The sequence below is a fragment of the Tremella mesenterica genome (genome assembly GCF_000271645.1).
Source record: "Tremella mesenterica DSM 1558 unplaced genomic scaffold TREMEscaffold_4, whole genome shotgun sequence".
Taxonomy (NCBI): domain Eukaryota; kingdom Fungi; phylum Basidiomycota; class Tremellomycetes; order Tremellales; family Tremellaceae; genus Tremella; species Tremella mesenterica.
Genome location: NW_006711228.1, coordinates 1,249,679 through 1,263,975, shown reverse-complemented (window position 1 = coordinate 1,263,975; position 14,297 = coordinate 1,249,679). Strand labels below are relative to the sequence as shown.

The window sequence follows — 14,297 nt, the reverse complement described above, 5'->3', positions numbered from 1 at the left end:
GGCATCGGCGATAAGCTACGCCACGTTCGGTGTTTTGTTTTCGCCGCTCCTGTCTGCTCTCGAGTTCAATGTCATCGCCGAGTTCCTTTTCGAACATCAACAAAAATGGTGAGTGCATTAGCTTCACCATCTTCACCATCCTACCTAGATAGCTCCTTAAGGACCTGTGGACTTCCTAGAGGTAGCTTAGACGATCTTTCGTGCCGCAAGATCATCTACAAATGAAATGGTGAACCGGTTGTTGAAGGACTTCACTAACGTCTTAGGGTCGTGGTCCTAAGAAGCATCTCAAGCGTCTTGCAGCTCCTTCATCATGGATGCTTGACAAGCTCGGCGGAACCTACGTGAGTGGCCCGTTGAAAAGTGGATAATTGTGATGCTGACATCGTGCCAGGCCCCCCGTCCTTCTCCTGGTCCCCACAAGCTCCGTGAATGTCTTCCTCTCACTGTCGTCCTCCGTAACCGTCTCAAGTATGCCCTTACCGGTAAAGAGGTGACCTCTATCGTCATGCAGAGGACGATCAAGGTGGATGGAAAAGTGAGAACCGACGAGACTTACCCTACTGGGTTCATGGGTTAGTTGGCAATATGTTGTCCGCCTTCACCCTCTCCCTTGTCCCTTTGGTCCAAAGCCCTTTTTCTCACAGGTCTCAAGCGTTCCTGCATGACTCTACTCGACTCTGCCTCGTACCCAAGAGAACATAACGTGCTGGCTTGGCCCACGTAGGAGAAGACTTGCTGACTCCTCAGATGTCATCACAATCGATCGCTCTGGTGAAAACTTCCGACTCCTATACGACGTTAAAGGTCGTTTCACTGTTCACCGTATTTCTCCCGAAGAAGCCACCTTCAAGCTATGCAAAGTCCGTAAACATCAACTCGGTCCTAAAGGTGTTCCCTACGTCGTGACCCACGACGGCCGAACCATCCGATACCCCGACCCCGCTATCAAAGTCAACGACACCATCAAATACGACTTCGTTCAAAACAAGGTCGTTGGAATCATCAAGTTTGAAGTCGGTAACGTTGTCATGGTCACTGGCGGTCGTAACATGGGACGATCGGGTGTCATCGTGCACAGGGAGAGACATTTGGGCGGGTTTGACATCGTCCACGTGAGGGATGTGTTGGATCGAACTTTTGCCACGCGGTGAGTGGACGTTCTGCATATCAGGCTTCGGGTCTGTGAATCCGTTAGAAGAGCCATGGCTGACGAGTCAGTCTGTCCAATATTTTCGTCATCGGTGAGGGATCCAAAGTGCAGGTGTCTCTGCCCAAGGGCAAGGGTGTTAAACTCTCCATCGCTGAGGAGCGTGACCAGAGGAGACGCGCTCGTGCTCAGGAGGCGTGAATGGTCTCGGACACGTAGGCATTGTACCGACTGCATGCAGCTCTTCGAACATCATTATGATTCATCAACAGTCTGACGTGTTCCTTCATTTCGTGCTACTTGTCAAGATGTTACGTGTCGTGCATGGTTGATCCTCTTCGTGTGACAGCCTCATTCTGACCAGATGTGTTTTCTACGAATCGACCTTGTACTTTGCCTCTCTGGCATCCATGATGTTTTGCAAAGCGCCGACTTTTTCTTCCTTGTTGGCATTGTACGCGACCTGTGCTTGGTTGAAAGCTGCGTGTCAGTGGTGCACCGCAAGTAAAGCGGAGTAGACAGAGTGACGTTACGATGTTACATGGAACTCACGATTCTCTGGAGCCTTTTGGAATTGTTTGAACAACATGTCTCTCATTTGATTTTGTCTCAATCCGGGATGCTGATTGTCAGCCACGAGAGACTTCTCTGTGCAGCTTACCTCTTCTTTAAGCTTGGGTAATTCTCTATCCAGATATTCGTTGAAAGCAGCTTTGAAACGACGCTGATTGTTAGTGATTATCGTTGAGGGGAATGGGATGGTTCACCTCGGGATGACGTTCTATCAATCCAGCCTGAACGTCAGTATTAGTATTTCCCGCCCTCGCCGGGCTCATTTCCTAGCTTCGCATTTTGTTCCAGCCCAAGTAGGTCGCCTGCGCCATATTTCTATCTCACGAGTCGAATGGAATCGATCTTTTGTTAAGGACGAAAGAATCCAGCATCTCAGATACTGTATGTCCCTCAAGCTAAAAGACGAGGGATGAACAAAAGTTGACCCGTATACACAATCAAGTGGATCTCAAAATGGAGCATATCGAAATCCAGTGACATGTTGAAAGATGAGTTCAAGTCGAACGGGAAAGAGAAAGAGAAAGAGAAAGAGAACGAGAAAGAGAAAGAGAAAGAGGAAGAGAAAGAAGAAGAAGAAGAAATGAACAAACCTTTGCACCCATCGCATCTTTATCCGTTTTAGCATTCACAACCTCTAAAGCTTCTAACATATCTTCTATACCCGTCGCGCTCAATTCAGTCACTTGTTCTTCTTCCACACCTTGCTTTCTTAAACCTAAAGGATCGGCGACGCTGAACCCAGCTAAACCAGTACCTGTAGCTTTCAAAGTATCTGAAGCAGGTTTCTTTTTGGATGATCCGGCTTTTGGAGCTGATTTAGGTTTAGATGATATGGAAGCTTCTTCTGCTGCTATGAGAGCTTCTTTTTCGGCTTTTTTACGTGCTGTGTGTTAGTATATCGCTCTTTTCAATTCTATCATGGAGTTAGTAAATCGCTCTTTTCAACCATATATCATGATGGAAGAACGAGATGATGATTTTGAATAAAATGAATGTTATATATCTGGGACCAAGAAGACAGCAGTAGTGATTGTTGGTTTGCGTTCATGATTGTATTCCACCGTAAGTGGATGGTCAGAGGGTGAGGACACCTGTACGACCAATAGAAACTTGAGGAGATGAGGGGAAAGAGTGAGAAGATAATTTGATTGCCTAATTCTAAAGTCAAGGATAAATGGAGTGTCACAAAGTCCAATCTGATCTTGAAACGATAAGGAGACATCATCACACCAAGCGTGTGACACTGTAGATATAAGAAAGAGGAGGAGAGGAGGGAGAAAGCCACTCGCCTTGTTCTGCAGCTTTCGCAGCTGCTACCTCTCCTTTAGATAATCCTTTGGCTATCAATCAGCTCCTAGCTCCTATCTTCCATATTCCCTCCTTATCTGTCCAAACCTCCCCAGATTCCCCAGTTGTCTTATCACCTTGACGATGACGAGTATGTATGTATCATCTTATCAAACTACCCGTAACTCCTTCATTGTCTCCTCACCATGATTCTATTCAGCTCGATCGTATGTCTCCGCGAAGTTTCGTCCATACCTTTGGGCCCGACGATCCGTCAAGGGACCAGAGAAACAACCTACCTCCCGATTTCCACTCTTCTGCTTCTTTGGCATCTTTAGCACGTTGTTCTTCCGCTTTCTTCTTTTCCTAATTCATCAGTCTTATCCCTATACTGCAAGGTATTCGTTATGAAGTCAAAGGGGTAGGTGTAATTGTGGCTTGGAGGTAGAAAGAAGGGAGAATTCACTTCGTTCTCCGCTTTCTTAGCTCTACCACTTTCTTTCTTCGCGTTTCCTCCCTTGGGTGGCATCACACAGCGAATTGAACCTTCTCACTAATTCGACAAGATGGACGAGGTTGTTGTGAGGGTTTGATCACTCAGTTGAAAAATTGAACAAGAACCTGTCAGGTGAAAAGTGAAAAATGATGGTGAGACGGAGTGATTGTTGGCAACAAGAAAGGATCACCAAAGTGGAGGTTTACTTCGGCCGAATTCCAACTGCTCGTACAGTACGAGTACTTTAGAATCTAGAGTAAGTCACTCGCCTGGATCAGACAACATTTGACGGTACGCTACATTGTACATACATACACGGTACAGCGGTACAGCTATGACAGAAAATATTTCTTCCTCCAAGATGTGCCTCTTCATTTATCCGTTTGCTTCACTTCTTTCTCTTGACCTTTCCGAATTCCTCATCGCTTAACCTTAGCAAATGTATTTACCAGCCTCTTTCTCTCTTCTTCCTCTTCATCTAATAACCCCAATACCAAATCATCTGGTCCTCCATCATCCTCTACAGCTCTCATATACTCGTCTTCCCATCCTCCCCATTCTTCATCTACCGAACTTCCCGTGTTGGTAGCTGGAAGGTCTGAGCTAGGCGGACTTGCATCTTCCACACCCTCCTCCAAATGTTCAGGCGCGGGAGGAAAGATTGTATCTTCTTCAAAAGACAATTTATTCGCTTGTGCTTCGGATACTCGTCGTTTGATACGTTTATGGTTCTGTCTTTTGTATTCCTGTGTTACACGATGAACACCTTCCCCTAAACCTTGGGCGACTTGACGGATTGGTATACTGGCCGCTCGCCAGGCCGGTCGAGCGGGATAACCATTAGGCAACCTGGGAAGCTGAGGATCAGGTGTGGCTTCCAGGGCCGAATGAAGAGCAGTGGACAGAGGTTCAGTGAAGGGGTATTCTTCAGGCGAACCAGGACGAGCTTCCACTTCGAATCGGAATATTAGACGTCGGGTACGAGCTTCGATATCCATAATTGAAAGAGGTGAATATTCGTCGATGGCACGAGCAGAGAAGAAATCTACTTGACGCCAAAGGTAGATGGATGAAGGGAGGACATGAGGATGGACCGAATGGGTTTGAATCTCGGCATGAGCTAGGTTGCTAGGATATCAGCTGACAGTCATGTATAGAAAGATGAACTTACTTGGGTTGCTCAGCCACTGACGGGGTTTGCCGCGAGAGAATCGACGAGGAAAGGAAAACGGATGAGTTGCCTTCCATATTATCGGGAAGCAGCCATCGAGCTTTGACGGAACTCGTGACGTGGAGTTCTGGAGGGGCAACGAGCCCAGCTCGAGATCGCATCATCTCAGTCAAACCACTGACTCGCCTCATCGGCGTCTCCTTAGTCGAAGGCGTATCCGTCAGCGAGGAGACAGCGGCATGAATGTCGAGTCTTGCCAATTCGATCAGACCCGCTCCCGTCCGAGAGATGTAAGTATCTACGATGGTATGACCCTTCAACAACGGATCGGCACGTGGCGTCATGAAGCCAAAATGAGTGTCCATAAGGGATGAGTTGCTGGCGCTAATTTCGGTCCTCGTGTTCTCCGCTAGATATGGCGACCGAAGACGTGCGTGTGGCGTAACGACTGTGGAGAGTGAGGGAAGCTGAGTACTGTTGATAACTTTTAGGGGTATGTGGGTCGAGACTGAAGGCATGCCTCCGTCAGGATTCAAGGGAAATATATCTGCAAACGCATCAACACAGACCGGAAAAAGAAACTTCAGCTGAAACTCACGGATCGTACCTCTGCCAGTTGCCACCCCTACCCAACGTCCGTCTCGCGACCACTCCACGTTGATGACAGTCGCTGCAGTGTTGCCTCTTCTCAACTCATATAAGTGCCACGCCAACCCCTTACACTCGCCAGGCATGTCCAACTTCTTCGCCCCCGCTGGTCGGATACCAAAAACATGACATGCTCGTCCATCGTCCTGGGCTGCTAATAACTTCGTGCCACATCTTGAGAAGGACAGATACGATATGGATAGACGCTGTCTGTACAGACGCTGGCTATCTATCGCAGAGTACAGGGTCGGCAGAGATGAACGAGAAGGTGGGAGGCAGAAGTGTGCCACTAATACGGGTACGGGTAGGATAGGCAAATTGGAAGAGCCAGAAGAATCACCCAGGGATGAAGGTAGATCTTGACGAGGCCCTAAATCAAAGACTTTGATCCATTGACTTTCCGTACGTCCATTCGATGTGGTTGTAAGGTCGTCGAACAGACTAGAATCACCGAGGGATTTCCGCTCGTCACAATGGTCTTCATCTTGATCGGCCAAGCCACCGCTGCTACCCTCAGGAGCACTTCGAGCCAGACGATTGTTCCGAGCTTGATTGGCGGCTTTGGCTCCTGCCCTTAGTCCTGCCCAGACACCACGGGCGACTCCTCCTCCAATTTCCATAGCAGAGGACAGGTAGTCTCGCTGACCGCTCCCAGTATCTCGCTTGAGTTGTGGGCGGGGACTCACGAGAGTTTGAGGTGACTGGACGGAGGATAACGATACAACAGATCCGAGTTGATCAACACCGAGTGATTGGGGTGGCTCCGAGGTAGTGATGGAGAGCAATCGACCAGATAGAGCAAATATAGGTAGACAGGTGGTAGGGGATAAGGGTAGATCGGTGATAGGCAGGCACAAAAGTCGAAAGCTTGATGGGTGTATGCAGTAAATTTTAGGCGTGGGATGTGACAAAGCCTATAAGAACATCAGCTACTGCCCAATAAAGCGATCATGACGTACTACAACGATAGCGCGAGTAGATGCGGTGAATGAAGCCGAAGCTCCGATCCCAACATGTATTCTCTTGATCGCTACCCCATTTTTCAGGTCGATGATAACGAGTGCGATGTAGTGATGACCATGAGTGTTGCGTCTGATCTCTGTCGATGTTCTGTTTGTGAATCAGTCACTGGTCCCTCGAAGCCAAGGGACACTCACAAAAGAGCTGCCAAAGGGGGTGTGTTGGGATGATCGCCAGGCTGACGGGAGAGGATGCTTGCTTGTAGAACCTTCTCCTTGTTGCTGGTTTTATGCTCGAATGGGCCTGAAAGAGAGGAGTATTGTGTGGTGTGGTCGTACCCAATCTTGCGGATACAACATACCTCCTCTGGGGTAGGAAATGTCTCCTTTACATGCTCGTCGGTAGGAAGGCGACTGAGTTTTACTCTCCACAGCTGTAAAGCGTTTTCCTTTGACGAGATGACTAGAACGGTGCTGATCGTAAGCAGGATTATAATACTATCTGGTGTGAACACTGACTTAGGGTCAGCGCCATCACCCAGGTCGATTGTCTGCCATGAGACCTGATCACGATCCTTTGCCTCTGCTTGACTGGAGTGGTCGACGGACGGCGAGGAGGGAATGAAGCTTTTGAATGATGGTATGCCGTTGAGAGAGAATCGGGATAAAAGTGGGCTCAACAAGGACGGTCCTCCCTCACTGTTCACGTCAGAATGTTTGATCATGGAATGTGAGAAGAGAGCTCACTCTACGTCCACAGCTAGGATAAGTCAGCACAGACTCTGAATGTTTACGGACATTATACTCACCTATAGCCTGCCTGTATCTATTCCTGGCTTCTGTCTTTGGGGACCGTGGTGATGCGGATGAGGATGGACGTAGATGCTTTTGCTTGACGTTCGAGTCGACATGATCTGATGCTGGCATATAGCAGCTGGGGCGATGCTGCGAGAATGACGCCTCGCAGCGTCAAACGGGGAGATGGTATGGCGTAATCACCGAAGCTGATGAATAGTTAACACAACTCGAAAGAGGATCAGACGGCTGGGGATGGAATGGAGATGAGCGAGTGGAGGCTGTGATCAAGGGCTGAAGAGAAGGATCCATAGAGAGACTCACAAAGACGACGATCAATGGGTGAAGAAAGGAGCCACGTGGTAAAAGTGAGGAATCACGAGTCGATGAATCTGACAATGAGGATAAAAAGAGCCTTTGTGGCTGGAGGAATGGAGATGGGCGGAGGGGGGGGACTGACTAGGTGGCAAGGACGAGGAAGATGACGCGAGGAAGCCAACCCCAAAGCGTCCTGTTCAAGTATCGATGACGCTAAGACAATATGAAAGGAGGTTTCCGATACAACTAATCCGGAGAGGATCTGCTACAACTATCAAACGCAACGACGTAGAAGAGGCCAGGTATGGTGAGTTGTACAAGGATGATGTTGAGAAAGACGTCAAAGTCGTTGTGCCCAACAACAACGCGGGATACGACTTCTCAGCCGGCCTCTTCGTCTCCATCCCCGGGTTTGCCTCATTCGGCAAGCACGCAAGTAAGCGATACGATCTGGGGACAAGATACCACTCGACGATGCGATATGATGCATGCGAAGAAGAAACTGTTCAAACATCATGTGACTATTGCTGAACCCTGTCCTCACAGTCCGTGGATGAATTGGCAGGGACAGCCAGGCTAGCGGCCCTCCTTCTCTTTCTCCTCCCTCTGGGTTTGCTGCCCGCGCTGCCCTGCATCTCTTCCACTAGGCGGTCAATAGTTGGAACAATTCGACTTTCGAGCCAGTCTGCAGCTTGTTCGAGCTGCTTCCGGGCTTCCCCGTAGTTGAGAGGGGCTGTCGCCGCTACACCTGTGAGACCAGGAAAGCTGTTGCTTGTTTCTGCCCAGTCGTCCTTGAACAAGTCATCTCCCATGCGCCGCCCGAGCAACCGCTGTACTTGCAGATGGAGGCGAGCCACGGTTGCATAGGCTTCTTTCAACGACCGCTCCACTTGATCAGACTCGTTGACATCGTCGTGATCTGTTGCGCATTCCCCCGAAACTGCTTCCGCATCCTTGCCATTGTTTGACTTGATCAAAGTGCGGACATCGAAGTCACAATTCTCCGCCACGAACAATTCTGTGATAGCATCGATGAGCTTCTGATCCTCCCTTGACACTTCCTTCTCTGACGCATCGTCCACTGACATACTCACCACTGACACGCCCTCCGCTGACTCCCCCTCCACTGTCTCCCCCTCCACTGTCTCACCCCCCACTGACCGATCCTCCTCAGGCCCACCCTCCATCGACCCATCATTCGTTGCCCCGTCCTTCATTGCCCCATCCGCCACTGACTGATCCTTCACTGACTTAGTTGGCACTGAGGCCAAGTTAGAAAGGTCCTCCGATAACCCAGTTATCTGCGAGCGAATATAATGAAGCACTATTAGACACATTGCCGCAGCTGACCGAGCCTCTTCTCGATGTGGGCTGTCGCGTTCGTGAAGGACTGGAGTGTAAGGCCGAGTGGGAGGGATGACGCCAACATGAGGAGGGTCGGGCTCGTCTGGAAGCAACGTGAGCGAGCATGAGGCGACGGATTTTGCATCAGATAAGTTCGAGCTGGCGGTCGGGTCGCCGACGAGGGTATCGAGGGTATCGAGGGAGTCATTTGAAATCGGAGTACGAGAGCGATAGCCGAACAATGCGGTAGAAATTCTTGAGCCAGGGGACCGTGATCTGCTTCTGGGTCGCGACATGATGAATTCACTCAGAGCAGAATGAAGAAAAGGGTGTATGTGTGTAAGAGGATACGTTCGCCACTCACCAGTAAGCCATATAATATCTCTCTATCTCTCTACAGACTCTATGGTCGGTGTGAAGGTCGTCATAAAGGAAGGAAAACCCCGCAGCACCGCTCCGTATGAAAGCGATGCGACCCGTGAGAGATTTCCTTGATTGTTATTCAGCGTACCGCCTTGTGGGTGTGAGAATTGTGAGTGGTTCGGCTGAAATCGAAATGTCCTGTGCGAGATGAAGATCCGATGATATTTCCCACGTTGATACAGGATGAAAGCTGTGTATAAAGGAGATGAGTACGAGTACTCGTAGTGTGGAGAAGAAAGAGTGAAGAAGAGAACATGGTGAAGATGGTGAATCCTAAGTTGACGATCGACGGTCCAAGCTTTGGAAATCCGCTTATTTCGTATTACCGGACGTCCACTACGGAGTGATCCATACAGTGCGATTACTCCATACTCTACGAGTACATGGTATACATGGAGTGCTCCAGATCAACCTGAGATGATGATTTTTTCACGAGTAGTTCTCCAAGGGTTCGTTTTGACACTCGGTCGGGTTTACAGAAATCAATTGTCCTCATTCAATGTCACTTACAAACATCACTCAGCGGTCGTCTTATCGAATAACAGGAATATCGTTTTGGCTAATCATCTTGTGAGCAGCTACATGATCTCGAGTCTAAGCGTTCATAACGCTGAGATCCCTGATCTCCTCTCATCCATTTCCTTCTCTCCTGTCCTTGCTGACTCCTCTTCCTCCACTTCCCCAACCCCGTCCGTTACAGATAACCCCCACGGAAACTTTCGATGTAAGGTGATCAAACATACGATACTTCTCAAATTCCTTACTGTTGAGTTCCATTCTTCCGGCTTGTTGAGCTTTCGAGCCATTTCAGCCACCTCCACATCTCTTGACATCTGGTTCCACAAGATTATCATATTTTCAGGGTTCACTTTCTGACTATTCGAGTCTCGCAGGGCTCTTAGGGCATTGGCGTAGAATGTTAGACGTGTGAGCGGCTTCGAAAAGTTATTCCAGACTGAGATACGACTTGCTCCTGATGCCCCTGTAGTTGAACTACCGGATTGCCCAAGAGGGCGAATCTTACTTGGAGTCCTGTTCAACCTTCGATTATCAAGAGATGAATCGGAACGTCCACTCCGTAGAGTCTCATCGAATCCATGGGTGATGACTATCTCGGGAGTAGTCCTCGATAATTCGGAAAACTTGCCGGTCTCCGGATCGTATACCATTATTTCCTCTGGAGGCCACGCTTCGATCTCGTCCTCGTTCGGATCTACTATTGGGAAGTACAATGTGATGTCTCCAAACTGACCGTGTTCAAGCCGGTGGGTGTACCAGACCAGCGCAGATATTGTCTCATCATCCATATCTATCGAGCTATCCAAGCCACTCGCGGGATACGGGTCCATGGTGAGCGAGATAGACGATCAAGATCCGTATTCCGAGAGGGAGCCGAAGACGCAATGTTAGTGGTCAAATAATATGGATGAGGTTGGAAGCATCCCACAAACATGATGAGAAAGCTGAAGTAAACTGGTTGAATTCAATGTCCGCTCAAAGGTTGATTTGTCAAAAGAGGATCCTGGAGGCTATGAAGTTTTTATAACCTAAAGGATTTCAATTACAGGCCAGATCCGAAGGGAGTGACACCACGGCGCGGCAGGCGAGGTGTGCATGATGAGGGTATGGAAGGGGTAATAAGAGTCAGATAGAAGATGGGTGGGTGGTGGAGTCGGATCGTCGTTCGTGGTCGAAAGACAACATCATCGAGTCTCGAGGAGTGTATAAGAATCGATCGTACGATTTTCCGATAACCTGATCTTGAAGTCAGCTACCCTATGGGTGCTTCAGATCGTCAGCTGTTAAACAGGTTAGAGTAAATGGAGTCAGTCATCACATTGCATAAAAGCCCTACGTATCAAAATTGCAAAACATGAATCATGAAGGCAGATCACTTCCATTGGTCGATCAGTATGACAGTTTGCCTAACCGCTGCTAGTGTTGGAAGCATTATTCATCCCATTGGCCAGGGAGGTATCGATCCGGAGTGGACGTCTGGTCGCATTTGTTCTCCTGAGATCAGGACTAGACCGCGGAGGACGAAGGGTGGCCCTGGGGTGATAGGATGATGACTTGTTACTTGCAGTCTCCAGGATGTTATCGGAGGATCCGATATAGAAGTCGGCGGAGTACGGATGATTCCCAATGAAGGGCGGTGAAAATGGTGGCAAGGCATTGTCTCTGTATGCATCTTGATCAGAAAGATACACCGAGCTTGCAGGAACCCGCCGTAGATATGGAGTCATCCTCCCGGACGTAGGCGACTCTGGGAAGTCTGCCCTATTTACTCGGGTGTCGGAACTAATAAAACTGCTAGTCGACAAGTGCGAAGCTGAGTGCTGATGGAGAGCTGTGCCCAGTGTCGGACGGGCGGGTGAGGATCGAGACGACGGAGAAGACCTCAAGATTGCCGGACTGTTTTTACGGAAGGGGTCAAAAGCATTATCTGACAAGTCTAGGAAGCTGTCATAGTCTGGACCAGCCGGTGACGGATCATGATTATTCGTCGTGCCGGAAGTACTGATAGAGGGGAGGGATCGTTCGTTTCTGCCAAAGGAGGTACGAGTGGGGGAGAGTGCGGCTAGAAAGTTTCTCAGACCCATGATCGATGATCGAAGAGGGTTGGAAACATTCGTCTCCTTATATATCTGTTCGTCGCTGCCCGTCGGACAACTATGACCTGCAAACTTAATTTAAGTTGAGATCCACGATGAAAGGATGATGACCTACCGATTTCAAAAACCGCCGAGAGATTCCCTCCGAATCCACCTCGAAAGCACAAAATCACTTTAACTTTCGCCTTCAAAACCTACGTCAGAAGGAAGGTCCTAGAATCGTCGTCAGATTTCGGATCATTTGAGAAGGATGAATATGACATAATCTCGAGCTGAATGATGGAAGAATGATGTCATGGTAAGAAATGTCTTCTTGAGTCTAGACCTTCGAATAATGATGTTGAAGGAGGACATTGAAGTACCGCTTTGATTTTGAACGCTTTCCCAATTGAGACTTATCACCCACCCATCCCCTATGTTCCCCGACATTTTCACAATTCGGGACTTTGACTGCTTGCTGGGTTGAGGAGGGATATAAGGGTCTCCAGGTAATCTTCGTTACGACTGGTTTTGGAGGACAAGAGATTTGGGGCGGAATGATGAAATCGCTGCGCGCTGCGAGGGCTCTGCATGGTGACGTACGGAGGAATGGTGTTAGAGTAGGGGATTGAATTCATTCGCGTGAGTGAAGGCAATCTAGGGAGGCGGGGACATGACTCGGCATGCTCCGAGGGATGATGCGTCTCAGCGTCCGATATGGGCGGTGTGGTGGGTTTGCGGATTGTCTCACTGTCTCCGTCGTCCGTCTTCGCATTGACATGCTGGGATGGAGGAGTGGTCTTTTATGTCAGCTATCCTATGGGAAGGTGTCGATGTGCGATACGTACGCTTACAGCTGGTTCATAGAGCACCCATGGCCCTCGCGGTACCGTTAGTGGACCAGTATTCCCGAATGAAGAAGTGGTAGAATCAGATTCATCGGATCCTGCGTCGTCAATAGATGGCTTTGTATTGACGGGACATTCTTACCTCCAGCAGGGGCCAGACCGAAGTGGCCGAACAATGGTAAACGGTCGCCAAGACGGTCAAGGCTAAAGCGACGTGGCTCACTACGAAGGTCAGGGGCGACACTGCTGATCGAGTGTCTTCGGAACGCTGACGAGATGGATGGCAAGCCTGTGGAGTGTCTTTCGTAAGTTGGAGTCACGTCTGTATGGTGGTGCTCCCACTTTGCGCGCAGACGATTTACTCCGGCAGAGAGGAACGCGAAGTTTCCAGTAACATTCTGGGGGTCTTTCTTCGCCAGCGTAAAGTGCCTCATCTGAGAAGTGACTGAGTAGCTTCAGTGTATGTGGATGAGGAGCTGACGAGTTGAGATGAATGAATAGCTCGGGTCATTTCTCACGAGAGCGGAGTAGTGCTACGCCTACAAAGGTTGTCCGTCAACTGCGTATTGCCGGTCCGCGATGATACCTGGCATTGTGTGGCACATCTCTTCACTGTATGTTAGCTCGAGGGATGCAAAACATAGAATTAGACTCACTGTACATAGCCGTCCGCTGATCGGTGATGTCAGCGATATACCGATCAGTGAGTTCATACACAAGTCGTAACATGCGATTCAAGGTATGATACAACACTACCTACAGACTCGCGTTCGATACCTAATTCGTATCCATCCCCATACTCATTCCACCCCCTTGTGCAGGTATGAGTCTGCTCTCTCGCTCTTTTCTTTTCCCCGCCCCCGCTTTGATCTGTTGCGTCGCCATAGCTTTCTTTCCGGCCGCACGAACTTTGATCTTTTCCTTGATCTTCTCCCTCTCCTCTGGGGCGGTGACTCGTCGAGGTTGTACCAGCTCCATGTGTCGTTCCACTTCGACAGCTTGGGCGTGGGTATCCCTGGCAGGATTGCCGGCCATCCTAGAATGTCAGCACTGCTGATTGCTTTTGACTGCCACTTCGCACGACGGTGGTATACGAAAAGTACGAGCCCGACACTTTGTAGAGGAAAGGTAGAGAAGAGGGAAGTCATATGACGCACCTGTTCTTCCAGAATGCCTTTTCACGTTTCTGTTTGATCTCCTGTACTCTCTCCATAGCTTTGATAGTAGTCGCCACCAACTCGCGATCGTAGCGTACCGGCACATGACGGCGTTTCTCGAACTCGAAAGTAGAGTCCTACATGTCAGCTAGAGCTCACGTGACATGTACATCGGAGACGTAGATGAAAAAGGACACTCACGACGACCATATCCTTCCCGTTGGCTCTTCTGAACGCTTTGGTCCATCGCACTTTCCTCGGGTTTCGTTTCATCTTGAAGTTTTTGTTGCATTTACTGGAACAAAAGCGGAACGTCTTGGCATCATTCCGGACGAACATGGTACCATGCCCTGGGTAGACGCTGGCGGAGCAGAAATAGCATTTTTCGATTCTCATTGTGGACTGGAGGAGAGTAGTTTGGGGAGGAGGGATCCAAGGGTGAACATTCAGAAATCTTTGGAGAAAAGATGAAGAAATGAGATTATAATAATAATAATGATGCCACGTGTGGATTGTTCGGTTGCAACTTTGGGT

The 14,297-nt window shown here is 49.1% G+C and overlaps 4 protein-coding genes across 4 annotated transcripts; 1 reads left to right on the top strand and 3 right to left on the bottom strand.

The window, feature by feature from the left end:
- Positions 1–98: 98 nt before the first annotated feature.
- On the top strand, positions 99–1,414 carry TREMEDRAFT_43729 (uncharacterized protein). The gene is made up of 5 exons (XM_007003937.1): positions 99–108; positions 267–344; positions 395–575; positions 751–1,150; positions 1,222–1,414. The coding sequence occupies exons 1-5, from the start codon at positions 106–108 to the stop codon at positions 1,349–1,351; spliced, it is 792 nt and encodes a 263-aa protein (XP_007003999.1). The 5' UTR covers positions 99–105; the 3' UTR covers positions 1,352–1,414.
- A 109-nt stretch (positions 1,415–1,523) lies between these two features.
- On the bottom strand, positions 1,524–3,539 carry TREMEDRAFT_68480 (uncharacterized protein; the record flags this gene model as incomplete). Its single annotated transcript, XM_007004241.1, has 7 exons — positions 1,524–1,630; positions 1,703–1,772; positions 1,812–1,874; positions 2,314–2,606; positions 3,013–3,063; positions 3,310–3,376; positions 3,477–3,539. 7 exons carry the CDS (start codon positions 3,537–3,539, stop codon positions 1,524–1,526), a joined length of 714 nt encoding a protein of 237 aa, XP_007004303.1.
- Positions 3,540–9,766: 6,227 nt separating this feature from the next.
- TREMEDRAFT_61859 (uncharacterized protein) lies at positions 9,767–10,513 on the bottom strand (the record flags this gene model as incomplete). Its single annotated transcript, XM_007004137.1, has 1 exon — positions 9,767–10,513. One exon carries the CDS (start codon positions 10,511–10,513, stop codon positions 9,767–9,769), a length of 747 nt encoding a protein of 248 aa, XP_007004199.1.
- Positions 10,514–13,383: 2,870 nt separating this feature from the next.
- On the bottom strand, positions 13,384–14,159 carry TREMEDRAFT_29384 (uncharacterized protein; the record flags this gene model as incomplete). Its single annotated transcript, XM_007003758.1, has 3 exons — positions 13,384–13,642; positions 13,764–13,900; positions 13,965–14,159. 3 exons carry the CDS (start codon positions 14,157–14,159, stop codon positions 13,384–13,386), a joined length of 591 nt encoding a protein of 196 aa, XP_007003820.1.
- Between the last annotated feature and the right edge of the window lie 138 nt (positions 14,160–14,297).